This window comes from Hemitrygon akajei, chromosome 2 (genome assembly GCF_048418815.1).
Source record: "Hemitrygon akajei chromosome 2, sHemAka1.3, whole genome shotgun sequence".
NCBI classification, from domain to species: Eukaryota; Metazoa; Chordata; class Chondrichthyes; order Myliobatiformes; family Dasyatidae; genus Hemitrygon; species Hemitrygon akajei.
Window position 1 is genome coordinate 3132247 of NC_133125.1, and position 27779 is coordinate 3160025.

The window sequence follows — 27779 nt, forward strand, 5'->3', positions numbered from 1 at the left end:
CAGCCCACTGAGCCTGCCCTGCCATTCAATAAGATCATGGCAGATCTGTCCATAAACTCAGCTCCATCTACCTGCCTTTTCCCCATAACCCTTAATTCCCTTACTCTGGAAAAGCCTATCTAACTGTTTCTTAAATATATTTAGTGAAGAAGCCTCAACTGCTTCCCTGGGCAGAAAATTCCACAGATCCACCATTCTTTGGGAAAAACAGTTTCTCCTCATCTCCGTCCTAAATCTTCTCCTCTGAATCTTGAGGCAATGTCCCCTAGTTCTAGTCTCGCCTACCAATGGAAGCAACTTTCCTACTTCTATCTTATCTATTGCTTTCAAAATTTTGTATGTTTCAGAAAGATTCCCACTCATTCTTCTGAATTCCAGAGAGTATAGCCCTGGGTGACTCAATCTCTCCTCATAGGTTAACCCCCATCATCCCTGGAATCAACCTGGTGCACTGCCTCCAAAGCCAGTATATCCTTCCTCAAGTATGGAGACCAGAACTGCACACAGTACTCCAGGTGTGGCCTCACCAGTACCCTGTATAGTTACAGCATGACCTCCCTGCTTTTGAATTCAATCCGTCTAGCAATGAAGGCCAACATTCCATTTGCCTTCTTAATAACCTGTTGTATCTGCAAGCCAACTTTTTGCGAATACCCTTGAAGCTAACTATTGTGTCTCTTAGGTTATTGGTAATAAAGCCCGAAGTTGTTTCCAGTACATGTGTCAAGATATCAATTCAATTTCAGATAATGCTTTTAATCAAAGTCTATATTTTATGGAATAACAGCATTAGGGAAACTAGCTTCTTAAAGCAGATGGTTAGCCCGCAACCTATGGACTCACTTTCAAAGATTCTTCCTCTATAGTTCTTGATATTTATTGCTTCTTTCTTTCTTTCTTTCTTTCTTTCTTTCTTTCTTTCTTTCTTTCTTTCTTTCTTTCTTTCTTTCTTTCTTTCTTTCTTTCTTTCTTTCTTTCTTTCTTTCTTTCTTTCTTTCTTTCTTTCTTTCTGTATTTGCATGGTGTTTTTTTGCACTTTAGTTGTTTGTCCATTTGGTGCAGTCTTCATTGATTCTATTGTGTTTTGTGTATTTTCTTGTCAATACAAGAAAATCAATCTTGAGGTTGTACATGGTGATATATATGTACTTTGATAATACATTTACTTTGAACATTGAATTTTGGTAATCACATTAACTGAGAAATGGAGAACTAGAACCTTCATTGTATGTTTATTTGAGAAGGTTCAATAAAATTCAAGACTTGTCAGTATGTTAGTTTAACTACTGACCATTAATCCCTGCAGGTGTTTGTTGAAATTTATACCAGAGGATCCACTTATGTCTTTAGCAACTCAGCATCAATCTGGATAGTTGAAGCAATGAGAATCTGAGAAATGAAATAGGAAGGAAGATGTTTTGCAGATTTAGCTTTTGAACTTAATGTCAGAGTACAGTATATTGCCCTAAGATTCTTTTACACCCTGTCCTGAAGATGGGTGCATGCTAATACAAAGAACCCATTGTAGATGTGAGTTACACACACAAAGTGCTGGAGGAATTCAGCAAGCCAGGCAGCATCTATGGAAAAAAGTACAGTTGATATTTCGGGTTGAGACCCTTCAGTAGGACTGGAGAAAAAAAGATTAAGATTAGATTTAAAAGGTGGGGGGAAGGGAGAGAGAAAGACAAGATGATAGATGAAACCAGGAAGGGGAGGGGTGAGCAAAGAGCTGGGAAGTTGATTAGTGAAAGATATACAGAGCTGCAGAAGGGCAAATCTAATAGGAAGAGACAGAAGGCCATGGTAGAAAGAAAAGGGGAGGAGGAGCACTGGAGGATGGCAATGGGCAGGCAATGAGATACTGTGTGAGAAAGAAAAGAAAATGGGGAATGATGAAGGAGGTGGGGGGGAGGGTGAGCTGCATTACTGGAAGTTCGAGAAATTGATGTTCATGCCATCAGGTTGGAGGCTACCTAGATAGAAAATATAAGGGTGTTCCTCCAACCTGAGTGTGGCCTCATTGCAACTTCCTCATTGGAATGGGAAGTGGAATTAAAGTGGGTGGCCACTGAGAGATCTCACTTCTTCTACATATGCTGGAAACACGCACAAGCTGCTGGAGGAACTCAGCAGGATTTCCATCTTCTGTCTGAGAAGTAAGCAGTGATGCTTGTAGATAAATAATACTAAAGTAAACCTCAAGTCTATGGTTAGAGGCTACTTTAGTATGCAAGGTAATTATTATGCCATTGTGCAAGTAGAACAATTCACTATCATTGGCATCACAACAAGCTTCAATATGAAGATTCCAAAGCAAACATTTATGTTGTACGAAGCAATTAAGTTTTCAATAAAATTTAAAAAGGTAATGCACAAACAATGTCACCATACAATAAGATTTCTAGGAAATTTCAGTACCATTACTTTGAAATCAAATGTTCTTTCCAATATAATACTACTGGGAATTAATTGTGTAGCCATATTTTCAGTTTCTATTCTATGCACTTTTGAACATAGTAATTTGTTTTGGAGTGGCATTAACCAGCAGGCTGTTATTTACAAAGAAAATCTAGTTGTATTTTTTCTGATTTACCTTAAATTTGTGTGAATTTATTAGTAATTTCCTTTATTGTTTTTACAGTGCATTTCTCACAGACGAAGATTCCATTGCACAACAGAAATGCAGTTGGGCTGAACTGACTGAGCAGAAAATACATTTGATGCTGTTGGATATTTGCCACCAACCAGGTGGCAATGAATACCTAAGGCAAATTTATCACATCATCCAACTCAATGAGGTAGGGAAATGGTCTTTTTACCAAGCAATTAGGTGTGCATTGGCCTGAGACAGTATCTGCTACCAACTAAGGTTTAGTCAGGTGGCAAGTCTGAATATAATCAGTTCCAAATCCTCATTAAAGATGGCAATAAATGAGAAGTCTTGATATAACAACACTGTTCAAAGTAGATTACATATACTGCAGAAGTTTACCTTGCCTGTGAAATGCTGACTTATTTTGTACAGTTTCAATCACATAAAACCAAAGGAATATTGTAATTAAATGTATTTTATAGTACATTTAACAATTAAAATTAGTCTTCTGGAGAAAGTACTAGACTTGCTCTATGCTATCATGTGAAGCAATCATCTGCTCTGTCAGAGAGTAATCTTCCTTCCAACAAGATGTCATTTTACGACTATTAATTTTGTCCTGCCACAGCTCAATGGATCTCATATTTCACATTTTCTGAATGGAGTTCATTCAGCCCATTAAATCTGAGCCAGCTCAGACAGTTGTCACATCAATCCTATTCCCTCACCCTCTATTCCATCACCTCAACCCCTCCCAGCTGAAACAATTTGCCGTCATCTTACACCCCTCTTTGGTCAAGCAGTCACCTCAGATACCAGTCTGACCACTTCCCTTCTCTTTATAGCAGTCATCTTGCCTCTCCATTCTCAGTCTTAATGCAGAGTTTTCACCCAAAATGTTGACAATTCCTTTCCTCCCACTGATGCTGTTTGACACATTGAGTTCTTCAATCGGATCATTTGTTTTTCCATTTCATTCCCTTTAACTTATTCTCTGTCACATTTCATCTCCAGCCTGAATCTCCTACTAGCCAACTACATTGGCCAATTTGAAGTAGCTTGTGGGAAGAAACTGGCAACCCAGGAGAAACTGGCTTAGTCACAGGGAGGATGCACAAACTCCGCACAGATAGCACAGGAGGTCAGGATCAAGCCTGGGTCACTGAAGCTATGTTGCTCACTTCCACAATAGTTTTGTTCTCACCCATGGGACTAAAGATTGTTTTGTGAAGCCCAATTCATATTGTTTAGCATTTATGTTATACCAAGTAGGATAGAGACAGAATACTGCCCTGTCCTCATCGATCATCTATGTCACCTCAAAATAATGTTTGTAAATCATGACCTTCCCTGCACAAAGTCATTAAGGAGCAACTTTATCAGACATAGGCATGTACATGTGTTAGGAATTTTCTGTGGTGTGTTGGTCAGGGCACAACATGCAACAAAAACAACACATTCAACAATTATAAAAAATAGAGAATTATAAAATAATTAAATCTTGTCCAAGCTCCACAAACCTGACTGTCCAGGAAGGCCTATTGTTTTGGCCTGGTTCTGCCCCACCGAACTCAAGTCTGCATACCTGGACTCCATTTTATTCTCTATTTATCTTAGCATTAGTTTCAAGAGGACCAGAATATAAAAGCAAGGATGTAATGTTGAGACTTTATACTCCCCTTACTCCTCTTCCCTCTTCTTCAATACCCCACTCTGGCCCCTTACCTCTTCTTCTCACCTGCCTTTCACCTCCCCTGGTGACCCTTTTCCTCCCCTTTCTCCAATGGACCATTTACCTCTCTATTAGATTCCTCCTTCTTCAGGTCTTTGCCTTTTCCTCTCATCACCTCCCAGCTTCTTATTTCATCCCCCTCCCCCACCCACCTGCCCTCACTTAAAATAAAGAGAATGACGTTTCAGACTTGGGCCTCTCATCAGGTCCTGATGAAGGTTCTTGGCTCAAAACGTTTATTCCTCTCCATAAATGCTGCCTGTCCTGCTGAGTACCTCCAGCATTTCGTGTGTGTTACTCCAGATTTCCAGCATCTGCACAATCTCCTGTAATAACAATATTGGTTATGTTTGCTTTAATCATCAAAACATGGAGGAACCATCATAAACTTTTACAGCTCCTGATGACCTTGTGATTTCAGTCTCTGAGGAAGATGTGTGAACAGCTTTCAGGAGGGTAACCCATGAAAAGTATTCAGTCCAGATGGGGTATCTGGCAAAGTATTAACAACCTTTGTTATCAACTGGCTAGAGTGTTCACTGAGATCATTAACCTCTTGCTTTGTCAGTCTGAGGTACCCACCTGCTTCATGCAGGCTTCAATTATACTGGAGCTGAAGAAGAACCTGGTAACCTGACTCAATGACTATCGTCCAGCAGCACCTACAGTACATCCACATTGACGTGTCTGTCTGAGACATATCAACTCCTGTCTGAGAAGCGACTTGGATCTGCTTCAATTTGTCTACTGGCACAACAGGTTCACAGTAAATGCCATCTCATTGATTTTTCACTCAACCCTGGATCACCTAGACAGCAAAGGTGCCACATCAGGCTGCTGTTTATCAACTACAGCTCGGCATTCAATGCTATCACCCCCTCAAAACTAATAAGCTTCAAGACCTTGGCCTCAGTACCTCTGTGTGCAATTGGATCCTCAATTTCCGCACTTGCAGACTCCAATCAGTTCGGATTGGCAATAACATCTCCTCCACAATCTCCATCAGTACAGGTACACCACAAGGCTGTGGGCTTAGCCCCCTCTCTACTCATTTACACTGATGGCTGTGTGGCTAAACAGAGCTCCAATGCCATATTTAAATTTGCTGATGACACCACAGGGCGAGTCAAAGATGGTGATGAACCAGCATATAGGAGGGAGATTGAAAATCTGGCTGAATGATGTCATAATAATAACGATCTCTTACTCAATGTCAACAAGATCGAGGGTGATTATTGACTTCAGGAGGAGGAAACCAGAGGTCCATGAGCCATTCCTCATCGGGAGATCAGAAGTGGGGAGGGTCAGCAACTTTAAATTCCTTGTTGTTATCATCTCAGAGAACCTGTCCTGGGCCCAGCACAAAGAAAGCACAACAGCGCCTCTACTTCCTTAGAAGTTTGCAAAGATTCAGCATGACATCTAATAATTTGACAAACTTCTATAGATGTGTGGTGGAAAGTATATTAATGGGCTACATCACAGCCTGGCATGGAGACACCAAAGCCCTTGAATGGAAAACCCTTCAAAAGTTGGTGGATACAGCCCAGTCCATCTTGAGTAAAGCCCTCCCTACCATTGAGCACATCTACATGAAGCATTGTCACAGGAAAGCAGCATCCATCATCAGGGACCCCCAACACCCAGATCATGCACTCTTCTCACTGCTGCCATCAGGAAGAAGGTACAAGAGCATCAGGAGTCAACACCACCAGATTTAGGAACAATTATTACCACTGAACCATCAGGTTTTTGAAGCAGAGGGGATAACTTCATTCACCCCATCACTAAAGTATTTCCAAAACCTATGGACTGTCTTTCAAAGGCTCTTCCTCTCTTATTCTTGCTATTTGTTGCTTATTTAAGTTCTAAGTTCAAAGTAAATATATGATCAAAGTACATAGATGTTACATGTACAACCCTGAAATTCATTTTCTTGTGGGCATACTCAATAAATCTATAGAATAATATCCATAACAGAATCAATGAAAGACACCTCAACGAGGGCATTCAACCAGAAGAGAACAAACTATACAAATACAAAAAGAGAAATAATAATAATAATAGCTAAATAAGCAATAAATATTGAGAACATGAGATGAAGAGCCCTTCAAATTGAGACCATTGGTTGCGGGAACATTTCACAAATTGGATTTATTAATTTTTATTTTTCCTCATCTCAAGCTGGTAAAACCTGAGGTACGGGCATAGCCAAGCACACTCATTTGTCTTATTATGAAGTTTTCCATGTATCGTGTGTCACGCAGGTGAGAAACTGCTAGAAAATTCAGCAGTCTAATGAACAAGGAGGCAATTAAAAGAGAGAGAGGACTCTGACTTGGTTTTGATAACACTTTTAATTGTGACCTTGAGAGAGAGAGTACGGCCCTAGTTGAGACACGAGCTGGGAAGTCACCATGGTAACAGCTCAGAGCAGTTGTGTTAACGGATGGCTGGAATTTCGAGTGGATTATAAAAAGTTGAGGCTGTTGGTCTAATAATGGCAGAAGAGACACGACACGGGAGAACTGCGGAAGCTACCCGAGAAACCACTGGTGGAGTTTAAGACCACCACGAGGTTGGAGACCAGAGACCAATTAATTTCGACCCGTGATTACCAGTGCGGGTAAGAGCTTGCCTGTGGGGGTCTGCTGGTGGTGAACCGGTGCCGTGGGTTAGTAGACCGTTCCCTAGGAGGGGCTCTGTCCATCTGTGTCTGTGTGGGGTTCACATGAAGTGACTGTAAAGACTTCCGAAGCAAGAACAACTAAAGCTGCCAACGTAAACATCAACTCAATTAACTCTCTCTCTCTCCATCAATTCAACTTGACGCAACACAAAGTGAACTGAACTGCTTAAGCTTACCTGACACCGTAAGACTGATATCTACCTCCGGGACTATTATCTTTGTATCCACACACACACATTTACGGAGATATATAAAAAATAGTTTGTAACCTATATCGTATTATCTGGTTTTAATGATATTAATTTGTAGTAATAATAAATATAGTCTTAATTTATAGGAAACCAGACTCCAGGTGTGTTCCATTTCTGCTGGTCCTTTTCAACTTGTCACGGGATTCGTGACACGTGTCATGTCAGTCTCAAGTTCCGTTACTTGGTAATGTACGCGCATTATGAATGTGTTTAATTCTAATAACCATTTCATGTGTGTCTTTCTTAACTGCATCTGGGATCAGCTAGGATTGAATGGTGGTGCAGACTCGATGGGTTGAATGGCCTAATTCTGCTCCTATGTGTATGGTCCTATGGGAGCAAACCCTAAGGGAAAACTTCAGAGCTGGAGTCCCAAAGGCAGTTCTATGTTGAGTTCAATGTTGACAGGCAACTCCAGCAATGCTGCTGGCACCAAACTGTATCGGTCTCTGCTGTTCCTTTGGGTTCCTCAGATATGTGGAGAGGGGATGGTTGCTACATGGCAGCAGCTTGTTCTTCATTTCATACTGCTGAGGCTTGTGTATCTAGGCAGCTAGGATGAACTTCCATGGTTGACCTGACTGATAGAGGCCTCACTGCACATGTCCTTTAATAATAAATTTACTTTGAACTTTAAAAGTGTTCTGAATGCAAACATTTATTATTTTTCTTTCTTGTAAACTGCGGTGATTGATTCTTGCACTAAAGGCACAATTATCTCAGAATGCTGATAAAGTTGAAATAATTGAAAATATTCAATTTTACAAGATTCGTCTGAAAGCAATTTACCTATTTAAATATGCATGTTTATTCTACTCCTTGTGTGATTCAAAGTTAATATTTTCTGTTTTTCACCTTTAGGATTGGTTGAAGGAACAAATTTATTCTCATGGTTTTCCACATGAAAGTATGACAACACAGAGGCCTAGTCATCTTGTTTTGCATGGGGTTCGGCAGCATTTGATGTTTAATCCTTTGCATATCTTCAACCATATTGGCTCTATGAACTTTAACCAGGTAAAGATATAAAATAATTATTGGAAAGTGATATACTCTACACAAGGGTTATTGATTTGTTTTATTGTTTATATAGAAAACGTTAGTTTTCTTGTTTCCTATTTTTAGAGACATAACCAAAACAGGATGTCCCACCCAATGTTTGCTCCGTTCCCTTGTATCTTTTTCCCGATGTCTCTTGAGACAGTAGCTCTCCGTTCTTAGTTTCATAGTTATATGTGATCATGCTCAATGAATAATAGCAACATTCAGTTTTGGCTGTTATTTGAAATATTGAACTAGAGACTTTGTAAATTGTCTCTTTATTACACCCAATAAATTACCTGCTTTTATGGCTGATTTTGTAATTTTAGCTTTTCCCAAATTAAGTTTTAAAACTTACATGTATGACATGTTATCTCATAAATGAGACTTTTACTAAAGTGGTCACGCCCAGAGTGCAGCTTTAGGCAGTAGATGGCTGACCGCCAGGAGAAGTGAAAGGAGTAAGCAGTCACTGTCGAGTTCCCCTGTGACCATTCTCTTCAGCAACAAATACACCATTTTGGATACTGCTGGGGAAGACGATCTTTCACAGCACAGCAGCAGGCCAGTGTGGCCTGCTCTGAGGTTCAGCAGGGAAGGGTAAAGTCCAGCACAGCAGTAGTGATATGAAACTCAATACTTAAGCAGATTCTGTGGTTGAGAAGTAAAAGCTAGGATGGTGTGTGGCTCCCAGGAGCTAGGGTCCAGGATATCTCAGAGTGGCTGCAGAGGATTCTAAGTAAGGCGGGTGAGCAGCCAGAAGTCGTAGAGCACATTGGCACCAATGACTTTGGTAGAAAAGGGGAAGAGGTCACAGTGAGTATAGGGAGTTAGGGAAGAAGATGAAAAGCAGAATCTCCTAGGTAGTAATCTTTGGATTACTCCCAGTACCAAGTGTTAGTCAGGGCAGGAAAAGGATAATGGTACAGATGAATGAGTGGCTGAGGAATTGGTTCTTGGGGCAGGGTTTCAGATTCCTGGATCATATTAGGATTTCTTCTGGGGAAGGTATAACCTATATATAAAGGACATGTTACACCTGAACCCAAGGGGGGACCAATATTCTTGTGGGAAGGTTTGCTAGTGCTGTTGGGGAGGGTTTAAACTATGTTGGCAAAGGAATAGAAACTGGAGTGTTAAGGCTGAGGACGGGGCAATTGAATACAAGTAAATGCAGTGCGTAGTGATGATAGGGGGAAATTGCAATCAGTGGGATGAGTTGAAGTGTAACATGGGCCAATTCAAAAAGAGTGATGAATACAGGTCTGAAGGTGTTATGTTTGAATGCCACCAGTAAATGAAATAAGGTAGCTGATCTTGGAGTGCAGTTAGAGATTAGCAGTTATGATGTTGTGGCCATCACTGAATCATGATTGAAAGAAAATCATAGTTGGGAGTTTAACATCCAAGGATGCACATTGTATCAAAAGGACGGGCAGGTAGGCAAAGGGAATAGGGTGACTCTGTTGGTAAAAATTAACATCACATCTTTAGAAAGAAGTGACATAGAATTGGAAGATATTGAATCCCTGTAGGTAGCGTTAAGAAAACTGCAAGGGTAAAAAGACCCTGTTGGCAGTTATATACAGGCTCCCAAACAGTAGCTAAGATGTGAGATATAAATTACAATGGGAGATAGAAAATGCATATCAAAAGGCCAAAGTTACAATAGTCAACGGGAATTTCAATGTACAGGTAAATTAGGAAAATCAGTTTGGTTTTGGCTGGATCTCTAGAGCGGGGTTTGGTAGAATACAGTTGGCCCTCCTTATCCGTGAGGGATTGGTTCCGGGACCCCTCGCGGACACCAAAAATCGCAGATGCTCAAGTCCCTTATTCAACCTGTCTTAATGCGGTGGTCCTTAGGACCCAGCAGAATCCCAGACCTTATTTAATCTGTCTCAGTGTGGTGGACATTAGGACCCGGCGGTAGAGCTCTGAATCTGCAGTGTTTCTGTTCACGAAAATAATCATGATCATGATTGAAAATAAAGTGGAAATAATAAAGCGATCGGAAAGAGGTGAAATGCCATCGGTCATTGGAAAAGCGTTAGGCTACATTGGTCAACGATCGGAACAATTTTAAAGGATAATGTGAGAAAGGCCCTGCCCCAATGAAAGCTACAATTACTACTAAGCAACACAGTGGTTTAATTTTTGGGGTTTTGGGTTTTTGATCCTCCACATCAACTCGGCACGGTGGAGAGCGCACTCAGGAGCGGTCTGTCACTGGATCGAACTCGGGAACTTCCGAATTCCGTTCTTGAGCCTGGCACTGAAACATACGTTCTTAGGTGCTTTATATGCATAGAAAGATAAAATATATACTATATACTAAGACAGATGTTTGACTAACTGACGCTAAATAATACCGGATGTACCTGTTCCGACTTACTTAGTAAAAGAACTTCCAATTTTTTTCGATCCCGATCCACGATAACCCACGCACATCCTCCCATATACTTTAAATCATCTCTAGATTACTTATAATACCTAATACAATATAAATGCTGTGTAAAATAGTTGTTATACTGCATCGTTTAAGGAATAATGACAAGAAAAAAAGTCTCTATATGCTCGAACAACAAGTGCTGGAAGAGCACTTCCGGCTTTTCGCAATTCGCGGTTGGTTGAATTCGCGCATGCGGAATTCACGGATAAGGAGGGCCGACTGTACCTACTATGAGATGGCTTTTTAGAGCAGCTTGTGATTGAGCCCACCAATAGAAATGCAATTGTGTGTTGAGTGTTGAACCAGATTCGACTAGGGAGTTTAAGGTAAAGGAACCCTTTGGTAACAGTGATCATAAAGGAATTCACCATGCAGTTTGAGAGGGAGAAAATAAAGTCAGATGCATCAGCATTACAAAAGAGTGAAGGGAATTACAGAGGCATGAGAGAAGAGCTGGCCAAAGTTGGAATGGGACACTAGCAGGGATGATGGGAGAACAGCAATGGCTGGAGTTTCTGAGAGCAATTTAGAAAGTGCAGGATAGATGCATTCCAAAGATGAAGCTGTATTCGAAAGGGAGGATGGGGTAGTTTTGGCTGACAAGGGGAGTTAAATATAGCATAAGAGGAAAAGAGAGGGCATATAATATATAACAATATAACAATTACAGCATGGAAACAGGCCATCTTGGCCCTTCTAGTACATGCCGAACACTTGCTCTCACCTAGTCCCACCTACCTGCACTCAGCCCATAACCCTCCATTCCTTTCCTGTCCATATACCTATCCAATTTTTAAAAAGTATTTTTTATAGCAAAAGTTGGTGAGAAGTTAGGGGATTGGGAAGATTTTAAAAACAAAGACAAGGCAACTAAAGTTCGGGTTGACAGTGTTATTAAGAAGGTGTATGGTGTGTTGGCCTTCATCAACCATGAGACTGAGTTCAAGAGCCATGAAGTAATATTACAGCTATATAAGATCTTAGTTAGATTCCACTTGGAGTACTGTGTTCAATTCTGGTCACCTCATTACAGGAAGGATGTGGATACTATAGAGAGTGTAGAGGAGATTTACAAGGAAGTTGCCTGGATTGGAGAGCATGTCCTATGAGAATAGGATGAGTGAACTTGGATTTTTCTCCGTGGAACAACAGAGGATGAGAGGTGACCTGATAGAGGTGTATAAGATGATGAGAGGCATTGATCATGTGGCTTGCCAGAGGCTTTTTCCCAGGGTTGAAATAGCTCACATGAGGGGGCACAATGTTAAGGTGCTTTGAAGTTGGTACAAGGGGGATGTCAGAGGTAAGTTTTTCACACAGAGTGCAGTAGGTGCATGGAATGCACTACTAGCGACAGTGGTAGAGGAGGATACAATAGGGTCTTTTAAGAGATTCTTGGATAGGTACATGGAGCTTAGAAAAATAGAGGGCTATGCAGTAGGGAAATTCTAGGCAGTTTCTAGAGAAGGTTACATGGTTGCCACAACATTGTGGGCCGAAGGGCCTGTAATGTGCTATATATTTTTATATTTCTATGTTAAAAACCATAAGGAGAAAAAAAGATGAAATATGAAGGTATACTAGCTAGTAATATAAAAGATCTTCACCATGGAGGACACGTTTAATATGCCAAAGAAGGATGTTATGGACGAAATGGGAGGTGAGGACTTCGATAAAATCACTGTCACTGAAGGGATAGTGATGAGAAAACTACAGGGCCTGAAGGTAGGTAAGTCTTCTGCTCCTGATGGGATGCATTCCAGGGTGCTGAAGGAATTGGTGGAGGTTATAGTAGACGCAATGGTAATCATTTATCAAAACTCTCTAGACTCTGGGCAGGTCCCAGCGGATTGGAAGACAGCAACTGTCACGCCACTTTTTTTAAAAAGGATGTAGGCAAAAGATGGGCAACTATAGGCCGGTTAGCTTAACATCTGTAGTCAAGAAAATGCTTGAAACTGTCATAAGGAAGAAATGGCAAAACATTTAGAAAAGAATGGTTCTATTAGACAGACGCAGCATGGATTCAGAAAGGGCAGATCCTTTTTAACAAACCTACTGGAGTTCTTTGAGGACATAATGAGTGCAGTGGATAGAGGGGAACAGGTGGATGCCGTATACTGGGATTTCCAGAAGGCATTCGATAAGGTGCCGCACAAGAAACTTATAAATAAGATACGGATGCATGGAATCAGAAGAAGTATATTGGCATGGATTGTGGATTGGTTAACCGATAGAAAGCAGAGAGTTGGTATAAATGGGTGTTTCTCCAGTTGGCAGTCTGTGGTGAGTGGGGTACCACAGGTGTCGGTGCTGGGCCCGCAGCTGTTTACCATTTACATTGATGATTTGGAAGAGGGGATTGAGTGTACCATAGCAAAATTTGCTGATGACACTGAACTGAATGGAAAAGCAAATTATACAGAGGATGTGGAGAGTCTACAGAGGGATATAGATAGGTTAAGTGAGTGGGCCAAGGTCTGGCAGTTGGAATGCAATGTTGATAAATGTGAGATCATCCACTTTGGAAGGAATAATAGATGAGCAGATTATTATTTAAATAGTGAAAGATTACTGCATGCTGTTGTGCAGAGTGACTTGGAATACTTGTGCATGAATCGCAAAAAGTTAGCTTGCAGGTACAATAGTTTATTAAGAAGGCAAACGAAATGTTGGCCTTCATTGCTAGAGGGATTGAATTCAAGAGCATGGAGGTCATGCTGCAACTATACAGGGTACTGGTGAGGCCACACCTGGAGTACTGTGTGCAGTTCTGGTCTCCATACTTGAGGAAGGATATACTGGCTTTGGAGGCAGTGCAGAGGAGGTCCACCAGGTTGATTCCAGGGATGAAGGGGTTAACTTATGAGGAGAGATTGAGTTGCCTAGGACTATACTCTCTGGAGTTCAGAAGAATGAAAGGGGATCTTATAGAAATATACAAAATTTTGAAAGGGATAGATAAGATAGAAGTAGGAAAGTTGCTTCCATTGGTAGGTGAGACTAGAACTAGGGGATACTGCCTCAAGTTTCTGGGGAGAAGATTTAAGATGGAGATGAGGAGAAACTGTTTTTTCCAGAGAGTGTGGTGAATCTGTGGAAATCTGTGCCCAGTGAAGCAGTTGTGGCTTCTTCACTAAATATATTTAAGAAACAGTTAGATAGGTTTTTACATAGTAAGGGAATTAAGGGTTATGGGGAAAAGGCAGGTAGATGGAGCTGAGTTTACGGACAGATCTGCCATGATCTTATTGAATGGCAGGGCAGGCTCAATGGGCTGGATGACCTACTCCTGCTCCTATTTCTTATGTTCTTATAAGACCAAAGGTTTTTTTCAAATATACAGGGTCTTGTAAAAAGTATTCAGCCCCTGACTCTTTGTTCACATAGATGAATATTACAACCAGGGATTTTGATCAATTTAACTGAGAGTTCTTATTTGTAAATAACATACTCCTTTTTTTCCACAGTAGAGCCTAAAAAATGGGGAAATTGAAATGCATGAAATGCTAAAGATTCAAAAACTAAAATGTCAACAGTTCAAAAGTATTCATCTCTCTTTGCTTAGTACTTGGTTGAACCACTTCTCACAGCTATTACAGCCAAAAATCTTTTCTTTGCTTTGTATAACATGATGGAACAAGATTTGCCCATTCCACCTTGCAAAATTTCTCTATCTGTGCCAGGTTACTTGGGGAGGAGTAATGGACAGCAATCCTGAGGTCTTGCTAGAGCTGTTTGATTGGGTTAAGGTCAGGACTCTGACTGGGCCACTCAAAGACATCAATTTTCTTCATTTGAAGCCATTCTATGGTTGCTCTGGCAGTGTGCTTTGGATCCTTGCCCACTGAAAGACAAATTTTCTCCCTAGTTTAAGCTTTCTGACAGAGGCTAGCAGGTTTTTATCCAAGATCTCTCTGTACTTAGTAGCATTCATCTTCCCATCAATCCCGACCAAATTTCCAGCCCTGCTGCTGAAAAGCACACCCAATAGTATGATGCTCATGGATCTCTGGTTTCCTCCTGATGTCAATAATCAGTTCATTGGTCTTGCTGACATCGAGAGGTTATTATTGTGGCATCACTCAGCCAGATTTTCAATCTCCTTCATATTCTACGTGCTCATTAGTCACCAGCTTCTGCCTGATCAATAGTGAAACTCCCCTACCTCTTTTAGATCCCTCTTCTGTTAAGTCTGACATAACTAAATCCTCAAACACTGACCTGCCAATTTGGCCCTTCTCTTGTCCATTGTAATCTAGGCTCTCAACTCATCTGCCTTACCCATTATACAATCTGTATTAAAATAAATACACTACTGATCATCATTCCTGCCATGTTCATTATCTTGGCCCTGTCTGTTTTCAGGTCAATCTTGAATTAACCTCTACCTTCTCAATCACTCTACCTGGTGATCTACTGTTCTGGTTCACACTCTGCCACACTGTTTTAAACCCAACCTAGTGGCACGATCAAACCTTCCTGCAAAGGTGTTGATGCCTCTTGGTTTATGTGTAGCCTGCCCTTTTTGTAAGGGTTCCCTTCCTGGGGAAGAGATCCAAATAATCCAGATGTTTGCAGTCCTCTGTTCTACACCTGCTCTTTAGCCATGTGTACAACTATACTTCAAAAAGATGTATCACTAGACAGGTACTGGCAGCACTTCTAAGTTTCCTGTTGTACCTTTTCTTTCTCCAACTAGAGCAGATGTTCAAAGTCTGACCCACCTAGGTGAGATCAGAAACAATCAACAGCACCTGTCAGAGAGCACCTTCACCAACAAGGCAGGGCCAGAAAATGTTCAGAAACCAATACATTTTTAGCATCCTTATCTGAATGCAGATATCTTTAAGAATGTAATTTATCATGGACTCATCCAGAAGATCTCATGTTTAAATGGCCACAGCATTCTTGAACAAATTGTTTAATCCACATTCCCTGTGAGTATACCTCCCATCCAGACATAACTATCAGTTAATTGTACATAATGATTGTTATTGAGTTGACCTGCTTTAATAATTCAAAATGTATATCAGTAAACATCCTTGTATAACTTAAATGGTCTATTTGGAAATTTCTCATTGAGAATTTTCCCTTGAAAGTGGCACTGTAGCACGAACAAGCAGAAAAAATGCAAATTGGTTTGACTTTTTTAACTAATGGCTACAGTACCAGATAAATTTTTAAACTAATTCTCATCTTATTGAAATGAAAGCTTCTTAAACCATAAGACATAGGAGCAGAGTTCTTCTACGTGAATGATTGATATCTCCTGTTTCAGCTCTTGTTCAGAACCACCCTGCTTCTTATTCAGTGCAGCACAGCTGGGGCTGTAATTTACTGACCACATTAACAATGATTAATAACTAACAGTGCTTTATTTTCATTTATCAACAGTCAACTATAACTGAATGGAACTGGGATTGGTCAAAAGTTCTACATAGTAATCTGGGACTCAGTCAATTGACCTTCAGGACGCTGCTAGCAAACAGGTAATAGCTTCTTTTCAGAGCTGACTGTCATGTTAAGTTTAAATGTTATTTTATTATACATCCTTATCTGGCATTGTTCCAGGAATTAAATGTTTGTCTGATTTGTGCAACAAAACTCTATCATAAATCCAATCATAAAAGAACAAAGCAGTAACATACAGTTCACTATCTAATCTATCTATGCCCTTTTTTCTGTATTTGGGCGATCAGTTCCTGTTTTAATTAGGTACTCCTTGGAATGCGTGTATTTTAAGATATTTTCCTTGGATATATGCCCAGCATTTTAATTTTGCTCTTTGTTCTTTATTTTATACTAAAGTAAATATAATACTAAACACAGCATGCCTGTCATTCTTATTTTCCATTTAGTGGAAATTTTGCTCTCTTAGGTAATCTCTCATTTGTTTAATTTGAGTTAAACTGTGATTTTATTAAATAATATGATATTTTCTTTCTATACATTGTATAGTATGGGTTGTGTTAAATGAATGAGGAACATTTGACTTAAACCTGCCTGCTAGAAAAATATTTTATTGTCTGGTTGATTTTACTGAACTCATTATCTTCCATAAGATTGTAAGATTTTATTCTCGTTTTGTTTGGTATTTGTATGCATTCTGGTAATATTATCCTCATGATTGTGGAATGTTCTACATTTAGAACATTAACAAATGCGGAGGAACATGATATTGCATTAGAAGTCAGGTGGAGGAAGCTTTCTAAAGATTCTGTGGAGGAAGTTGGCACAGAAACCATGATAGCATTATGAATTTTTAATTTATAAGATAAAAGTTGCATTAAATCCATAAAGCAGACTTTTGTCAGGAAGATCATATTCACACCCATTACAGAAAATAAAGAAATGTGTAGGCACAGTGGATAGGAAAGGCTTAATGTATTCATATGAATTTTCACAGATGGTCAAAGAAGAAATGGTAAGTAATAATAATCATCACCAAAGGAACCATGACCTCCATGGTTAAAGCCATCTAAGAAAGCAGCCCCACTTGATTTTTGAAAGTATTGAAATAAAAGAAGTTGTTTAAATTTAGATAAAATGAAGACCGACAGTTTGCAAATGCACTTTGTATTTTGACTTATCTATTTAATAAACACTTGAGCTTCTTCTAGTTCCAATATCAAAATATGAACTCGTTGCAATATTGTTATGACAGGAACCAGATTTATGAGTATTTGGTTAGACAGGAAATGATTAGGGATAATCAGCGTGGCTTTGTGCATGGTAGGTCTTGCCTGACCAAACTTATAGACTTTTTTGAGGAAGTTATCAGGAAAGTTGATGAAGTTGCCCACATGCCCAAATGCAAGGCATTTGAAAAGATCCTGCATGTGTGGTTGGTCAAGAAGGTTCTGTCACTTGGCATTCAAGATGATTAAACATAGGCTTTGTGGGAGAAGACAGAGTGTTAGTAGATGGTTGCCTCTCTGATTGGAGGCCTGTGACGAGTGGAGTGTCACAGGGATTTATTATCTGTATGAATAATCTGGATGATTCTGTGGTTAACTGGATCAGCAAATTTGCAAATGGCACCAAGACTCTAGTAGACAACAAGGAAAACTATCAAAGCTTGCAGTAGGATCTGGACCAGATGGAAAAATGGCAGATGTAATTTAATGTAGACAAGTGTGAGGTGTTGCTCTTTAGGAGGACCAACCAGCATAGGTCTTACACAGTGAGCGGTAGGGAACTGAAGAGTGCAGTAGAACAAAGGGATCTGGAAACACAGGTCCATAATTCATTGAAAGTAGCATCACAGGTAGACAGAGTCATAGGGAAAGCTTTTGGTACATTGGCCTTCATAGATCAAACTATTGAGTACAAGAGTTGGGATGTTATGTTCAAGTTGTATAAGATGCTGGTGAGCCTAATTTGGAGTATTGTGTGCAATTTTGGTCACCTACCTATAGGAAAGATGTAAATAAGATTGAGAGTACAGAGAAAATTTGACAGAGGTATACAAAATTATGAAGGGTATAGATAGGGTCAATGCAAGTAAGCTTTTTCCACTGATGTTAGTGGGACTACAACTAGAGGTCATGGGTTAAGGGTAAAAGGTGAAATGTATAAGGGGGACATGAGGGGAAACTTTTTCACAGTGGGCAGTGAGAGTGGGAAACAAACTGGTAGCACAAGTGGTGGATGCGATTTTGATTTTAACATTTAAGAAAAGTTTGGATGGGAGGCATATGGAGGATTATGGTCTGGGTGCTGGTCAATGAACTAGACATTTTAAATGGTTCAGCAAGTACTAGATGGGCTGAATGGCCTGTTTCTGTGCTGTAGTTTTCTATGACTCAATGACTGTAGGAATAGCATCCCTTGTTAGATTTACTAGAATGAGCTCATCTGATTTGAGATTTTGGAGATTTGGCTTGCTAGGTTTGCCTTAAGAATTGTTATCCAGCTTCTAGTTCTAATTCATTTCCTGTTCAGGTGCCCTTTTAATTATTTTAATATGATATACAAAAAAAGAAGTGATTGAAAAGATTAATACACTTCAAGCAAACTTTACAATGGTTACCTTACAAATGAAACATTAGAACTCTATGTAGTCAAAAGAGTTTTGACAAGAATCTGGAAATTTAAATATAATTAATGAATTTAGGTAGTTATTAAAAAAACTTATAAAAACTGTTATCTCTAAATTAGTGTAAACAGTCGATAAGCAGGGTGGGTGGAATCCCTCATGATGGTACTGGCCCTTTTCCATCACCTTTCTGTATAAATGCCCTTGATGCCAGGTAGGCGATTGGGCAGTTTTGACTACCTGTTGTAGAGCCCTCTGAAATAAGCATTTGAGCACATACATTAAAATTATGAATTCAGAACTTTAACGTGAGTGTGTTAAATATTCTAAAAAGAATACTGCTAAGAGCAAATTCTATGCTATGGTCTTACTTTACCTTCTAATACAGGGAAACTTGTTAGTAATGCAGCCAGCAGATTAATCTAATTAAGATAAGAAATACCAATCTAATTAATGCTGTTTTAGTATTGAGTTAAACGTAAAATTACTTTGTGCCAAACTAACAATGTACACCAATTAGTATTGATTGTAAACTATTTTTTGGTTAGATTGTATTATTTTCTAGCCACTGAAAAGACTTAAGCAGAATTGCTTAAGATAAGCATTTAGCTAATCCTAAAATGAAGACATTCCATTAATGTTGACATTTATAAGCCAAAAAATATAGAGCTCATACTACATTGATGAAAAATAAACTACAGTACAATTTTTGAAGAAATGAATGGAAACTTGTGAGTTACTAATTAGTATCATTTATCCTAAAAACAATTCTACAATAATGATACATGAAAAACAGAAACTGGTAAATGTAGATCCTTGAGTTGCTCATGTTGTTGATCATATTCTGGATTCACAAATACATCCCTAAATAAACTTATTCCTTATTTTTGCCAAAACAATAGAATCTATATGGAAAACATCAAAATTGCTTAGATATAAATGCCAATCATAATATTCTCCTTTTTAGCTGTTCTTCTCTACAGAAAATCATTGTTTTCAGTGTCAAGCACCTGAGTCCAATATATGTTGTTAGGCCCATTTTTCATAGAAAAGCAAACAGGGAGGAACTTTATGTCAAATCTTAAAATCTGCAAAAGAAGGGATTGAATTGTGTTTCCTCCATCTTGCTAAACTGAATGGAATTGCACTTAGTCATTATATAGTTGATGTAGGACCACAGGTAGCCCATCATGTGGTCATGGCTCCCTTACTCAAAGACTGTCATTTGCCAGCAAGTCAAAGGTTGATTGTTGGGTGACAAGAGCAATTCATTCATGGCATAACTCATTCCTACAGTCAGGAAGCCTTCTCAGCATGCACAACAAACATACAATGGTAACCATGCTGCTTCAAGGAAGATAATAGGATCTTCAAGCTACATCTCACTGCCAGACCACACTGGAGGAATTCTGCTATTATCAGCTGCTTGGATACCATGACTTCTGGTAGTTTGATACATATTACTGATGCACATTGACAGAATGGTCTTTGCTACAACCAGTCATGCAAGTGGCTGCAACTGAGGGGGAAGAGCAGAAGGCAGAGAAGGATAATAAGAACAGCATGATAGAAAAAGAAAATAAGGAGCTCTTTTCACCTTATACTTAGAATTTTTTTAAAAAACAGTACAGCACAGGATCAGGCTCTCTGGCCTAATACATCTGTGCCAACCATGATGTTAGTTTATCTCATCAGCCTGTAAAGTGAGTGAGTGAGTGAGTGAGTGAGTGAGTGTGTGTGTGTGTGTGTGTGTGTGTGTGTGTGTGTGTGTGTGTGTGTGTGTGTGTGTGTGTGTGTGTGTGTGTGTGTGTGTGTGTGTGTGTGTGTGTGTGTGTGTGTGTGTGTGTGTTTCTCTCGCTCTCACTCTCTCTCTTCCCTGCCTGATCATTTAAGGCAGAGATGGATAGCTTCTTGATTAGCCAGGGCATCAGAGGGTATGGGAGAAGGCAGGGGAGTGGGGATGACTGGAAGAATTCAATCAGCCCATGATTGAATGGTGGAGCAGACTCGATGGGCCAAATGGCCTACTTCTGCTCCTATATCTTATGGTCTTATACCTCTTAAACTTTGCCATCATGTCTGCTTCTGCCAGCTACTCCCCTGGGTGCATGATCCAGCTACCTACCACTTACTGTGTGGTAAAAATTTCTTCAAATCTTTGCTCCCTCTCACCTTAAATCCATGCCTTCCATATTTGACATCCTCATGCTGGGAAAAAAGACTTAGACTGTCTACTCTATCTATGCCACTTGTAACTAAGATTATTCCATCAGGTTGTCCCTCAGCTTCCAAAGCTCCAGAGAAAATAACTCAAGTTTGTACATTATCTCCTTATGGCTCTTACCTGATGCCAGTGGTCTAAATCCCAGTTCCTCATTCATTCAAGTCCATCTCTCTTTACTTTGCCTGTATCTATGACCATTACATCACCCTCTTTCTAAAAATGCAGAAATAAAATCATTCCCATATGCTATATTTCAATCCAAGTTTAGAAAACATATCATACAATACATACGAGACTAAATAAATCCCTCTCATGCATTTCCTTCATGTCTCCACCATTTTCCCTTTCCTGTCTTTGAGCGCTTTTTCTTGTTCTTGCAGTAGCTACAGCTTTCATTGTGAAAGGTTTTTGGATTTATTTTGACGGATGTTGTTCACATAATAGTCATCTGTGTGACATGGTAGCATAGTGGTTAGCACAACGCTATTGCAGCTCAGAGATTTCCGGAGTTCAAAACAATTCTGGTACTGTCTGTAAGTTATGTACGTCCTCCCCATGGACATAAGTTCTCTCCAGGTGCTCAGGTTTCCTCTCACTGTCCAAAGACCTACCAATTAGTATGTTGATTGGTCATTGTAAATGTCCCGCAATAGGCTAGAGTAAAATCAGGGATTGCTGGGCAGTGTGATTCAAATGCTCTATTCCATTCTGTATCTCAATCAATCAACCAATTAATAAATAACAACACACAAGTTTTTAAATTGCAGCTCAGAAACTTGGCGTTGTATAGAACAGGGGTCACCAGCCTTTTTTGCACCGCGGACCGGTTTAATATTGACAATATTCTTGCGGACCGGCCGACGGGTGGGGTGGCTGGGTGTTAATCACGACCGGAATATAGGTGATAAGTCAACTATATGTCACTTTTACATGGCTAATACATTCAATTTCATTTCTAAAAGGGTTTATATAACAAATTTAATATTAAATACACAGCGCATATTTTCTTCGCATAAATATAGTGATAGGTCAATTATAACTCACTTATAAGTCAATAGCATCATAACATTTTAAGTAACGTTTGGATATTAAACACACAGCATGTATTTTCCTCGTATGAACATATAAAATCATTGCAACACACCAGTGAGAGGACAAAGTAAGGGCTGGAGGTCCCTGTAACGGGGCCACGGTGGTCGTGGTCCAGAGAGAGTGACTGACCGAGTGAGGAGAGCGACAGGGCGCGTGCCCACCCCTCCCCCCCTGTAGGTAGGTCGGATCTATCAGCCGACAAAAGTTTAGTTTGAGGGATGACTTACAGTAGATCGCAGTGAGGTAGCTGCTTTGCTCCTTACGAAACCCTGAGCCCAAATTAGGTCGTCTGCAAATATTTTAGCACCGGGTTCCCCACGTCATTCGGTGTGCTAAACGGGTTCAGAGGTGGCGCCCATCTGTCTGCGCTCCAGGCCAGCAGCAACGGCACTTCTCACTGGCCGCATGAAGCGACCGGTTACCCGAGGCCAACCAGTGATCCCTGGCGCTTGCGTATCACTGCGTTTAGGCGTCTGATGACCTTGTGTGGGTAATGACTTCGCGTGCGTTCAACAGTGGGCGTGAAAGGGAATGAGGAAAGGTGCAGCTGACTCATATCGTTTCCTCACATACTTTGCAGCCCAGTACTGGTCCGTGGCCCAGTGGTTGAAGACCACTGGTATAGAATGTCACTAAGAACAGTTTTTTTTACTGTCTTAAAGTGACTGATTATGACAAAACAGCATTTGTATTTTTTAAACAAATATTTTGTCTTTTTTAGTTTTTTTGGTTTACTCGTGGAACAACATGTTGAGGTTTTCATTAATTTTAACAGGCATGGTTTTCTTTACAGAGAATACTGAGGTATCATTGCAGTAAAAAAGAATAAATCACTGATTCCCACAAAGGCCACGACCCTCCTTCAGATGGTCGTGATGAGTTGAAGGACTCATTTATCAAAACAAAGTCACAGGTGTGATGGCTTTCCTAAAACCTGCCAACAGAGTATGAAAGTCACATCCAGCACACAGAACTGTCAATGAGGCAAGGTCTAAAATGTTAGAACTGAGATCCAGAAAACAAAAAATGAAATAATGTTCACTTTAAAATTATGAGACTTTTATTTAAATTGTTGCACATTAAGTAAAAGGGATGCAGTTTATTTGAAGGTACCAAATAATACTGAGGCCGAAGTTTCATCTCAGATGATGAAGAGGTTGGTTTAATAACCAATGACAGCAACATACAGTATCAGCTCACTAAATGGTAAATGACCAGATTGTTGTTTGGAGATGCTGTTTTTTTTAAAAAAAAAGTTGAACTGTGTTTCATTCATTAGCCCCATTCTTCATATTGACAGTCCAACATGATTAACTTTCAAGGCTGTACAAGAAACATCTCATTGGGAAAGTATGGCAGCTTACTTGGTGTCAGTAAACAACAACATAAGCATGAAAAATACAAGTAAGGCTATGTTGTTTGAATATCTGAATGTAACATATAGTTTTTATCCTAAGCCATGTTTAAATATAGCCAAAGCTGCAGAGTGGCGCACAATAGGAAGGATGTGATCTTGCTGGAGAGGATGAAGAAGAGGTTCACCAAGATGTTGTCATTTCAGTTATTCTTATATGAGATACAGCATGGAACAGGCTTTTCCAGCCTAATGAGCCACGCTGCCCAACCACTCCACCCACCCCGATTTAACCCTAATCTAATCACGAGACAATTTACAATGACCAGTTATCCTACTAACCAGTACATTTTTGGACTGTGGGAGGAAACGTGGTTACAGAGAGAACATACAAATAACTAGAAACAGTGCCAGAATTGAACACTGAACTCTGACTCTCCAAGCTGTAATAGCATCGTACTAACTACTATGCTACCATGGCATCCTATATGGAGAGTAGGGATAGGTTTGGATTGCTTTCCCTGGAGAGGAAGAAATGAGCTGATAAAGGTGTATAATGTTATATGGAGAGTAGATAGGATAGATAGTAAAATTCTTTTTTATTTACCATGGTGGAGGTAGCAGTCCAAATCAGGAGGCCTTAGTTTTAATGTGAAAGTTTAGAGGGAGTCGGTTGGGGGGGGGGGGGGGGGGGGGATCTTTTTCACAGAGGTTGGTTGGAGTCTGTAGAGGTGACAGAGGCTGATATTCTCATCACATTTAAGGAACAGATAGACAAATGTATGGATTTCCAAGGTATGGATAGCAATGGATGTCAAGTCAAACTTGAGTTTCTAGGAAGTATTGGGACCTAGAGACAAAAGAAAATAAAATTTAAAAGTAAGAGCAAGAATTCACTGCTAGACTGGACGGGACCTACTGCCTGAGTGCAGCTTCTGCCCAGAACATTTGGGCGGACCCCGCAGCATCACAGCGGCAGTCTGAGAACAGCGTCACGGCGGCAGTTCGAGAGCAGTGTTGAAAACCGCGGTAAGATACTGAGCTTTAAATAACTTGAGACTGTTTCCTGGCAAAGAGCACTGCCGTCACTGCGTTTGGGTTAACTCCACCACGGGGATCATCGCGCGCAGGCACTTCTTGGAAATGACGCGAGGCTTACGAAGAGCTCGCGAACCTTCGAGAGAGTTCGCCCGGTTGGAAACCATAACAGTCGGAAGCCATAATGGACCATTAGAGAAACGGAGGTGCAGGTCTGAATTCGTATACAAAGTCCGAGAGGCAGCTAGTTTTTCACCCTAAACCTTAACCTTAACCTGAGGACAACTTATACTTAATGGCTTATGACTAATGACTTAACCTTATGACTGACTTATGACTGATTATTTATGATTTATGACTATTGACTAATAACTAACGGAACTATCAAACTGCTGCACTTGCAAAAAATAAAAGGAAAAAAAGGAAAAGTTGTTTAGTCATTGAGTGGAATCCGGTTAAAAACCTTCAGGTAGGCGCATTCCTCTTTTTCAAGTGAGGAAGCTGCACATGTTCAAAAAAGAACAAGAACTCCGACTTGACAATGGGCCTAATGCAAGTGAATTGTCATAGTGTTTCTGTGTTACATGACTCATTGCTAGCTTTGGTGAAGAATGGTGACTTGAAGTATCAGCAATGATTGAAAGATTGCCATTGGAAACAAATTTTACAGAGTGGTTGGCAGAGGACAAAAAGTTATGATTACAAGATTTTTTTTCCTTGAGACAAGATGAGGAGAGATTTAATTTAACAGCATTCAGTAATGAGAATCCATGACAAAGTGAATTGGAAGGGCCTGAATTCCACAGCACAAAAGAATAGAACTAAAAAGTAATATAGTTAATTCGTACAAAGATTAGAGAGCATTACATTCTTTTATCATTATACTGTTAATTGAAGATTAGAAGATTCATAACCATAGATCTCAAATAAAGAAGTGAAATTAACTCATAAACACAAGAAAGGCAGATGCTTGAAATCCAAAGCAACACACACAGAATGCTAGAAGAACTCAGTAGGTCAGCCAGCATCTATGAAAAAGAGTAAACAGTCAATATTTCAGGGTGAGAACCTTCTTCAGGACTGAAGAAGGGTCTTGGCTTGAGATGTTGACTGTTTACTGTTTTCTATAGATACTGCCTGGCGTGCTGAGTTCCTCCAGAGTTTTGTGTGTGTTGAAGTGGAATTAACTGATTTTTTTGGCTAAACTTATATTGCGCAATAAGTTTCTGTATCAAATATTTCTTTAGGTTAAACTAATTGAATACAAATTTAATAGTAGAGAATAGAAGAGCTTATCGCACTTCTTTTGCTCAAGATGGCTTATGACAAGACTTTGTAGCATAACTCAAGCCCTAGGGAAAAGAAAATACTGGTTCTTGGATGCCTTACTGTGGATTCTATTTGAGGAACTCAGAGGTGTCTGCTCATAGTGTTACTTTCAGTTCTTTTCCAAAATGTTGTTGCAAGAAGTACATTTTAGAGTGACATTCAAGCTTAAGTCCCCATTGAATAGAGGAGGTACAGAAGGAAAGGGATTTGTGAACCTGTGAATTAATTCATTACTATAGTATGTCCTCTCCCTTGGGCTGTCTTTAGTGTTTAAAACATTTTCCTGTTATGATAGGCAACACACACAAAATGCTGGATGAACTCAGCAGGCCAGGCAACATCTATGGAAAAAAATACATTCAATGTTTTGGGCCAAAACCCTTCGACAGGACTTTTTTCCATAGATGCTGCCTGGCCTGCTGAGTCCCTCCAGCGTTTTATATATGTGTTGCTCGGATTTCCAGCATCTGGAGATTTTCTCTTGTTTGTGTTTCCTGCTATGATAGGTTTCTTTCCCGCCTCAGCAGGGAATCATGTTACATTACAGGCTCTTAGAAACCCAGAACAGCATTCAGTAAAATATCTCTAATCTCTGGAGTATTCTTGGTAGATCTATCTCTGTTAGCTTCTGTCCTGCTATTATGAGACTATTAAACAATCCCCAGTACAATAAGATGGACATTTAACGTCACATTCTACCTCGTTATGACCTTCCACCTTATTGTCTCCCTGCACTACACCTTTTCAGTAGCCATACACTTTATTCTACATTCTGTTATTGTTTTCCCTTGTGCTCCCTCAATGTACTGTTGTAATGAAATGATCTTGAAAACCAGGTTTTTCACTATACCTTGGTATGTATGACAATAATAAACCAGCATACTAATTTAATTACAATTCTTTTTGTTGTTTTGAGTACACAGGAGGAAATCAACTGACATTTTTTTGATAATGTTTTTAAACAGTGAGGCTAACGTTGAATTGTGCATTGTCATGATGTCTGCTGATGCTAATTGGCTGGGAAAGACAAAACGTGTAAATACAGTTACTCTGTTACGTGACTCTGATGGAAATGCTGCAGAAAATGTTAACCTCATCAGAAAAGCCTATTGAGATTTCCAAGTATAAATTATTCTTCAAAATTGAAAGTAATTATGTAATTAATTGTTCTCTTCCTATTCAAATATGAATCTTTTATAAAATAAAAGCAGAGTATGCTGGAAGTACTGAAAGGATCTGGCAGCATCAGCAGAGAGAAACAGAGATGCTGTCTCAGGTCAATCAGCTTGTTGTTTATGTATGAAACTGGTCAAGTCCCCAATCGTAATCCTGCAATCCTAATATACCATGTTTTTTCATTAACTAGCAGGTAATTACTTTAATTTGAAAGCAGTGCATTAATTTCTGAGAAAGCTTGAACTTCTGTTTAATGCCTGCATTTTAAATCACTTTAGTAAGATTCCTAGGCTGAAACTTAAAGCTTGAGCATTACCCACAACTATTAGAACACGTGTAAAGAAGAAAGGGGAAAAATATTGTTAAGAGCTATTTATAGATGCAAAAAGTAGCATTGGATTGGGTATATCAGGAAATTAAAGGTGTGTGTAAGAGGAAGAATATAGTAATTAAGGGAGATTGTAACTTGCCTATAAACTGAACAAATCAGATTTTCTGAAATAATATGAAAGATCAATTTATGAAATGCATTTGGGATACTTTTCTGGACCATTATAGAAGGAACAACTTGGGCAAAGCCTGTTTTGGATCATTTGGTGCAATGAAAAAGACTGATTGATAACCTTGTTGTAGAAAGACCTTTTTGGGGGGGGGGAGTAGCAATAATATATAAGCATAATATTATAGAACTTTACATTGAGTTTGAAAATGTGAAACTAGGGCTTAAGTATAAATAAGCTATGAAATTATGAAGGAACAATGGT

General features: G+C 39.6%; 1 protein-coding gene across 3 annotated transcripts in view; it reads left to right on the forward strand.

Moving 5' to 3' along the window:
• The window catches only part of kiaa0825 (KIAA0825 ortholog), a 324821-nt gene that overhangs the window by 124939 nt on the left and 172103 nt on the right, over positions 1-27779 (forward strand). For all 3 annotated transcript variants that reach the window (XM_073066385.1, XM_073066405.1, XM_073066395.1), the window contains 3 exons: positions 2645-2801; positions 8130-8285; positions 16159-16253. In XM_073066385.1, the coding sequence (XP_072922486.1) occupies positions 2645-2801; positions 8130-8285; positions 16159-16253 (408 nt within the window). The remainder of the gene's footprint in view (positions 1-2644; positions 2802-8129; positions 8286-16158; positions 16254-27779) is intronic.